The sequence below is a fragment of the Oncorhynchus nerka genome, linkage group LG13, assembly GCF_034236695.1.
Source record: "Oncorhynchus nerka isolate Pitt River linkage group LG13, Oner_Uvic_2.0, whole genome shotgun sequence".
Classification (NCBI taxonomy): Eukaryota; Metazoa; Chordata; class Actinopteri; order Salmoniformes; family Salmonidae; genus Oncorhynchus; species Oncorhynchus nerka.
Window position 1 is genome coordinate 67,999,420 of NC_088408.1, and position 9,205 is coordinate 68,008,624.

Sequence of the window (9,205 nt, forward strand, 5' to 3'; positions counted from 1 at the left end):
TGCTGCTGCTGCTGCTGCTGCTCTGTTGCTTCTCCTGCTGCTGCTTTTGCTGCTGCTGCTGTTGCTCCCGCTGCTGGTGCTGCTGCCGCTGTTTGTTACCAAGCCGCTTGGTCCTTGGTTGGTGGGTGATTCTGTAACGGCTTTCTTCCTGGGAAGGAGAGGCGGACCAAAACGCAGCGTGGTTAGAGTTCATGTTATTTTAATAAGGTAACTCAACATGAACAGAATACAAAACAATAAACATGGCAAAACCAAAACAGTCCTAACTGGTGCAGAAAACACAAAGACAGGAAACAATCACCCACAAATCCCAACACAAAACAGGCTACCTAAATATGGTTCCCAATCAGAGACAAGAGCCCCTCAGTCCACACCTGCCTCTGATTGAGAACCATATCAGGCCAAACATAGAAATAGACAAACCAGACACACAACATAGAATGCCCACCCAGCTCACGTCCTGACCAACCCTAAAACAAGCAAAACACACAAGAACTATGGTCAGAACGTGACAACCTCCCTTACCTTGGATGTTCCTCTGTCAGTAACTAAAATGGTTGATACTAAATTATTTAACTTCATACGGAGGAATAAACCTAATTATTTAAGAAAAGCGGTAATATGTAGCACCCAAAGTGAGGGAGGGTTGAATGCTCTGGATTTTAAAACATCTAATATAATATTTAAGATCAAATGGATACAGAACTATTTAAGAAATAAGGATTGCATTTGGAATATAATCCCTAATTTAATATTCCAACAGATTGGTGGTCTAGAATGATTACTCAAATGCAACTTTGATATGGGTAAAATTAAGCTATTAAGCTTGCTAACTTTCATAAACAAGTACCTCTAACTTGGAACCTCATGTACAAACAATACAAAAACAAGTCTTTATTTTTCCAGAACTGGTTTGACAACAACATTATTTGGGTTAAACATGTATTGAATAATGATGGCCAACTATATGATTATCAAGAATTTATGAGAACACACAATGTAACATTGTGGTGGTTCATTTCTTTAATATCAAATGAGGAGAGACAAACTTATCACACAAGTCAGAGTTATATTTAAACTAAATCTTTAATAATAAGAGCTTTGCAATAGCAATGACTTGTCAATGATTCACCATTTTCTAACGATCCGTTGAGAGTGATAAAACAAAAGTACAAAGGTCTTTTATAGCCAAGATACACCCCTTTCAACCTACATGACAAACAACAGATACATAGAATGGTCACAAGGTTAAGACTCCGAACTAGAACCATCTCTCCCTGGTACGGTTATAGCGCAGAAACATGAACTCTTATTCTCTGGAATGCTCTTTATGTTTTATCACCCAAAGACAACCTGATCTCCTCTGTCAGTGTTATCTCATAGAGGCCCATCCTCAGACACACAATAGTTAACAGAATACTCTATTCTGTCAAATAAAACAACCATTATAATGCAATACAAGCATTATAACATAATCGTGCAATTTCCCTGACAACATTCACTCCTGAGGAGTATCAACTTGTTGTTAGAGCTGTCCCTAAAAGGTGCTATTCTTCTTTTAGGAGAATATAACAATACTCCAAGTGCAACTGTTGAGGATTTTGTAGCCTCCATACAATTAGAAGGAATTTACATTTTAAACTGTAAATGTAATAACATGTATATAAGGAAACTATGTCAATATGTTACTATTCCCTCTGCTAAAATGTACTGGAATGCAGCCATAGGACAAGTGAACTGGAGCAAAGTTTTGTTGTTGTCTGGTAAATTTTGTATATCTAATAAGGTGAAAGAAGTATCATACGAACTCATTCATAGAATCGACCCTGTAAAGACCTTTATTATACGCAGATTTAAAATAGCTATTGATAACAAATGTGTATTTTGTGGTTGTGACCCAGAAACTCTTGACCATTTATTTTGGGACTGTTCTTATGTCAGAAGATTTTGGAGTGAGTTAGATTTTATTTTAAAAGAAATTACTATTAATGTTAATCTGAGAGACTCTGATATTATGTTTTATTTTGAACCAAATTATATGGACCCTGATCTAACTTTCATTGTTAATTTGTTAATCTTTCATGGAAGATTCTTTATCCATAAAATGAAGTGGGCAGAGAACAAACCCCTCTTCACATTATTTAAGATAGAATTTAAATATTATTTTGAAACCTGGGTTTGCTGGCTTTGCTCAGACAGAAATACAGGTAACTTAATTTCTGGATCAGAGAAAAAGATGCAAAACTGCTATATACTGATTAACTTTGATAGATAATCTTCAATATGCTGGCTAGGACAGCCGGTGAGCAAGGAGTTCGCGGGAGACAGAACGGTCTTAGTGTCTGCTGCAAGCTACAAGCAATGATCGCTATCGCACACTTGAAAATGTCAAAGATGTGTATAAACCAAGATAGACCACAGCCTGTCGTTTCCATGGGAAACATAGTCATAGGCAGATAAAGGAGGTGGGCAGAGCCAAGCACGAGCTAGCGATATACTATTGGCGTGTTCTAGCATCCTCCGCATATTTCCGTTAGGGAACGCCTCCTATGAAGTGCGCGTGTGCAATAAATACATTCTCCTTTCCAATCCTAAACAACGCGATTTTAAAAAAGTATGCAAAGGATACAGTCTAGAAAACTTAGTCCCCTCTGTTCATAACAGATTATAGTTTTGGGAACAGAAAACTGTATTGAGATCAAACGTTTAATCGATAAGAAAATGTGCAGAATGTCGGCTCAAACCCATATTGTTGTCTTCTCCCAACGCCGGACAGTGTGCTTCCATATTTGGTAGTGAGTGGAAACGCGGAACGGTTGCTTCATATTTATACATCCGGTGACATATCTGTCTCATGGTTCTATCAGTGTTACTGTTCTTCTGCATTTTGGAGGGAAATTATATTATAGGCTCTCACAATTCATTTGTGGATGTCATCGAATAAATAATATACTTGGCAAATAAATAAATTAAAAATGTGAAGAAATTATGCAATCAAACTTTTTATGTAATCGCACATTTTTACTGAATATGTGTGCAAAAGAAAATCTATATTCATATTTAGCTACTTTCTGTCAAGTCTACGCATACAATTTTCATACTGTCTGTTGTTGCCAGGACAGCTAAAACACGCCACATCCATACAGCTACTACCGAAAGAGTCTGCTGCCAGCAGGTCTTATTATACCCCTTCCACCTCATGTTACCAAACAGGTCTAACACGTCGAAAACGCCACGGTGCAATGAGGAAACGAAATAGCAAAATGGAGCATCGTGATATATTTATTGAAATTTGACAGTTTTAAACCACACACAGTAATTGCCCATTATGTTTTCTTTCTTTCACAATTATTGCTATTACAACAAGTTAATCATGAGCATTTATATATATATTTTTTTCCGTCATTTAACTAGGCAAGTCAGTTAAGAACAAATTCTTATTTACAATGACAGTTTACCGGGGAACAGTGGCTTAACTGCCTTGTTCAGGGGCAGAACAACATATTTTTACTTTGTCAGCTCAGGGATTCAATCCAGCAACCTTTCAGTTACTGGCCCAAAACTCTAACCACTAGTCTACCTGCCGCCCCAAATGTAACAAGGCTACCTGCAACCCCAGAAATGTAATAAGCTTTTACGTTTTATTTTTTAAATGTGTCAGTGTTGTACTGGATAGTACCATGGAAATTAATAGATCATACTCAATCATGAAAATGCAATATATTTTTTTGCATTTCAATTTGAATTTTGTCACAAAGAATTTGCAAACATATTGATTTAACATTTGCATTACCAATTGAGTTTCAGCAGCTAAATGCTTCCATAGGCTGTAAAGTATGTTCTTAACTAAATTGGCCACTGAGTTAGATTTTACTTTTCCAAACCAATGTTTTTATTAACAATTAAAGTGAATAGACTCAGCCATTGATATTACAGTTAAAACATATTTGGAGTCATATAAAAAAAGAAAATAGTAAAAATATGAATATTCCATGCTGTTGATTTTCAGAAATAATATTCAGTTACATAAAAAAATGACCTACAGTCATTTTAGTTTTTTCATAAGAACATCCAAATCCATTCCCACACCCTGCATATATTGTACTTATACTATAGTTTAACTGTTGTTCCACTGTTGGAGATTGAGACAGTATCATATTTGTCATCTTATTAATAATCATCTTTTTCGTCTTCAGCTTCTTCATATTCTTCATATACATCATCTACATCATCTACATCATAATCATCATCATCTTCAGGGTCTGCACATTCATCAATGTCCTCATCGAACATATCATAATCATTGTGGGTGTTCACTGTTAAGCCTCTGACACTTGTGTCCTGTAAGAAGGTCTCATTGGGCTTTTCCACTGTCACACAGGCCTCCACTGGTAAAATCCTCACAGGGTGGAGTTTACAGCCATTAAGGCAAAAAGGAAAGACTTTCTCAGTGAAAGTGTGTGTGAATGTGTGTAGAACTGTCTTATTATCAGGGTCAGAGAATGACAGCTTACCTCCATCCCAGTCCAGCTGCACTCTGATCCTCAGGGGTTTCTGTCTCACAGTAAGGAGAGTGTCTGACCCTGATGGAGAATGTGTATCATATTTACCACCAGTGAATTGGATTTGCCAGTATCCATTCTTTACTTCTCCCTTCCGCTGGACAGATTCTGTAATCACACCCAGTGACCAGTGAGTATTGTCCCCAACCTCAATGTCCCAGTTGTGTGTCCCTGAATTAAAGCCTTCGGAGCCTAGGACCATTCTAACGGTATCAAACCTCTCTGGGTTGTCAGGAAGCTGCCGTGTTTCATCACTGTCATTGATGCTGTCTTCATCACGGTGTCTCACACTGGTCAGATCATCAGACAGGATGAGATGTGGTTGGGAAGTATTGGGGTTCAGAATCACAGGAGTGTATTTCACAATCTCATGCATCTTCTCCCAGACTCTAAATTGCAGGTTGCCCAAGTATTTAGCCACGTCTATCAGCACTCCTGAGATCAGCATTGGATCTGGCAGTTTGCATTGGGCTCTTTCCTTTGTGGACTCATAGTTCTGCAGAAATGAGAGGTCTTCAGCTTTCAGCTCCTCCTCTAAGAATCTGATTGTGTTTGCAAGTGATGATATCTCTCTGCTCATTTCTTCAATATTTTCTTTCATCACTCGATTCTTGTGCTCTTCTTCCTCTTTTAGTTCAGCTATCCTGGCTGCCTCTTCCTCTTGTAGAAACTGGTGAAGCTTCTCAAACTGCCCCTTAATTTGACCCTCTGTGTGCTGGGCCTGGCTCAAGATGTGTTCAGCACAGGTTTGGCTAATTTTACTAAAGACCCCAAGCTTCTCCTTTAAGGAATTCAGTGCTGTCTGGAGTTCTTCCTTCTGATCCTGTGCAGCTTCATCTATGGGGCTGCAGTTATGGTTTTTGTGTTTTTTTGAAGTCTGACATACCACACAGATTAGCTTTTTATCCTCCTGGCAGAAGAGTTTGAATTTCTCACTGTGCAAACTGCAGAGCACCTCAGACCTTGCTGTATCCATTAAGATCCTCGTCTCGCACACAGGGCATTGCCGAGAATCTGTCTGGTTCCAGCATTCATGTAGACAGACTGTGCAGAGTTTGTGGTGGCATGACAGTATAACAGGATCCCTGAGGATGTCGTGGCACACAGGACAGGATATTTGGCTGTCTCTCTGTAGTTTCTCAGCGAGATTGTTGTGGTTCATCTTCCTCAGGATCTCTAGTGACACCTTCACAGCTCCCTCATAGCTTGAGGTCTTGATCATCTTATCCACAGTGGTTAGCCTGTCCGTGTTCTCCAGCTTGCTCTTAGGGAAGGGAGGAAAATCGCTGAGCACAACCTGAGTCAGGTACCACTGGAATGTCTTAAGGTCTTCAGTGATTAGCTCTTCTAAAATGGCTAACAGCAGTTCAGGAACAGGAATGGGTGTTTCCATCATCGATCTGCAGATACAGGACTACAGAATGATTTACTTGGCTTTTTAATAACCTTCCCTTCTAACAGTCCGTTATTGGCGTTTCCAATTTCTATCTGTTTCTACTAAAAATGTAAATCCCAGTCTTGTGTTGTGTATCAGAAAGAATGAACAACCGTAACGAAACTTGACGCCTGTGAGAGACGAGCTTGTCTTCCTGTATTCGGATAACAATTAGAGGAACTAGGTCACATAAAAGTGGTGTACAGTTTTCTTCCCCATTCTGAATGACAGATAAATAAGAGGTGGGACATTGGCATGCCAAGGCTGCAATCAGCATGGCACACATTGATGAATGTTGACATAAATATATTGCGTATAACAGACTGGTACTGTATATACATACAGTTGAAGTCGTAAGTTTACATACACTTAGGTTGGAGTCATTAAAACTTGTTTTTCAACCACAAATTTCTTGTTAACAAATTATAGTTTGGGCAAGTCGTTTAGGACATCTACTTTGTGAATGACACAAGTCATTTTTCCAACAATTGTTTACAGACAGATTATTTCACCTTTAATTCACTGTATCACAATTCCAGTGGGTCAGAAGTTTGCATACACTAAGTTGACTGTGCCTTTAAACAGCTTGGACAATTCCAGAAAATGATGTCATGGCTTTAGAAGCTTCTGATAGGCTAATTGACATAATTTGAGTCAATTGGAGGTGTACCTGTGGATGTATTTTAAGGCTTACCTTCAAACTCGGTGCCTCTTTGCTTGACATCATGGGAAAATCAAAAGAAATCAGCCAAGACCTCAGAAATAAATTGTAGACCTCCACAAGTCTGGTTCATCCTTGGGAAAAAAATTCCAAACGCCTAAAGGTACCACGTTCATCTGTACAAACAATATTCCGCAAGTTTAAACACCGTGGGACCAAGCAGCCGTCATACCGCTCAGGAAAGAGACGCATTCTGTCTCCTAGAGATGAACGTACTTTGGTGCGAAAAGTGCAACCTAATCTCAGAACAACAGCAAAGGACCATGTGAAGATGCTGTAGGAAACAGGTACAAAAGTATCTATATCCACAGGAAAACGAGTCCTATATCGACATAACCTAAAAGGGCGCTCAGCCATAAAAAAAAGACAGAGTACGGTTTGCATCTGCACATGGGGACAAAGATTGTACTTTTTGGAAAAATGTCCTCTGGTCTGATGAAGCAAAAATAGAACTGTTTGGCCATAATGGCCATCGTTATGTTTGGAGGAAAAAGGGGGAGGCTTGCAAGCCGAAGAACAACATCCCAACCGTGAAGCATGGGGGTGGCAGCATCATGCTGTGGGGGTGCTTTGCTGCAAGAGGGACTGGAACACTTCAGAAAATAGATGGCATCATGAGTGAGGAAAATTACGTGAATATATTGAAGCAACATCTCAAGACATCAGTCAAGAAGTTAAAGCTTGGTCGCAAATGGGTCTTCCAAATGGACAATGACCCCAAGCATTCTTCCAAAGTTGTGGCAAAATGGCTTAAGGACAACAAAGTCAAGGTATTGGAGTGGCCATCACAAAGCCCTGACCTCAATCCCATTGACAATTTGTGGGCAGAACTGAATTAGAGAGAGCATATGTGGGGTGGCCAGTCCTCTTCTGGCTGTGCCGGGTGGAGATTATAATAGAACATGGCCAAGATGTTCAAATGTTCATAAATGACCAGCATGGTCGAATAATAATAAGGCAGAGCAGTTGAAACTGGAGCAGCAGCACGGCCAGGTGGACTGGGGACAGCAAGGAGTCATCATGTCAGGTAGTCCTGGGGCATGGTCCTAGGGCTCAGGTCCTCCGAGAGAGAGAAAGAAAGAGAGAAGGAGAGAATTAGAGAACGCACACTTAGATTCACACAGGACACCGAATAGGACAGGAGAAGTACTCCAGATATAACAAACTGACCCTAGCCCCCCGACACATAAACTACTGCAGCATAAATACTGGAGGCTGAGACAGGAGGGGTCAGGAGACACTGTGGCCCCATCCGAGGACACCCCCGGACAGGGCCAAACAGGAAGGATATAACCCCACCCACTTTGCCAAAGCACAGCCCCCACACCACTAGAGGGATATCTTCAACCACCAACTTACCATCCTGAGACAAGTGCTGAGTATAGCCCACAAAGATCTACGCCATGGCACAACCCAAGGGGGGGCGCCAACCCAGACAGGATGACCACATCAGTGAATCAACCCACTCAGGTGACGCACCCCTTCCAGGGACGGCATGAGAGAGCCCCAGTAAGCCAGTGACTCAGCCCCTGTAATAGGGTTAGAGGCAGAGAATCCCAGTGGAAAGAGGGGAACCGGCCAGGCAGAGACAGCAAGGGCGGTTCGTTGCTCCAGAGCCTTTCCGTTCACCTTCCCACTCCTGGGCCAGACTACACTCAATCATATGACCCACTGAAGAGATGAGTCTTCAGTAAAGACTTAAAGGTTGAGACCGAGTTTGCGTCTCTGACATGGGTAGGCAGACCGTTCCATAAAAATGGAGCTCTATAGGAGAAAGCCCTGCCTCCAGCTGTTTGCTTAGAAATTCTAGGGACAATTAGGAGGCCTGCGTCTTGTGACCGTAGCGTACGTGTAGGTATGTACGGCAGGACCAAATCAGAGAGATAGGTAGGAGCAAGCCCATGTAATGCTTTGTAGGTTAGCAGTAAAACCTTGAAATCAGCCCTTGCTTTGACAGGAAGCCAGTGTAGAGAGGCTAGCACTGGAGTAATATGATCAAATTTTTTGGTTCTAGTCAGGATTCTAGCAGCCGTATTTAGCACCAACTGAAGTTTATTTAGTGCTTTTTCCGGGTAGCCGGAAAGTAGAGCATTGCAGTAGTCTAACCTAGAAGTGACAAAAGCATTGAATAATTTTTCTGCATCATTTTTGGACAGAAAGTTTCTGATTTTTGCAATGTTACGTAGATGGAAAAAAGCTGTCCTTGAAATGGTCTTGATATGTTCTTCAAAAGAGAGATCAGGGTCCAGAGTAACACCAAGGTCCTTCACAGTTTTATTTGAGACGACTGTACAACCATTAAGATTAATTGTCAGATTCAACAGAAGATCTCTTTGTTTCTTGGGACCTAGAACAAGCATCTCTGTTTTGTCCGAGTTTAAAAGTAGAAAGTTTGCAGCCATCCACTTCCTTATGTCTGAAACACATGCTTCTAGCAAGGGCAATTTTGGGGCTTCACCATGTTTCATTGAAATGTACAGCTGTGTG

At 40.7% G+C, this 9,205-nt stretch overlaps 1 protein-coding gene across 1 annotated transcript; it reads right to left on the minus strand.

Moving 5' to 3' along the window:
• Positions 1-26: 26 nt before the first annotated feature.
• On the minus strand, positions 27-6,155 carry LOC115139968 (zinc-binding protein A33-like). The gene is made up of 2 exons (XM_029677901.2): positions 4,515-6,155; positions 27-148 (listed from the first exon to the last, which is right to left on the minus strand). The coding sequence occupies exons 1-2, from the start codon at positions 5,956-5,958 to the stop codon at positions 96-98; spliced, it is 1,497 nt and encodes a 498-aa protein (XP_029533761.1). The 5' UTR covers positions 5,959-6,155; the 3' UTR covers positions 27-95.
• Between the last annotated feature and the right edge of the window lie 3,050 nt (positions 6,156-9,205).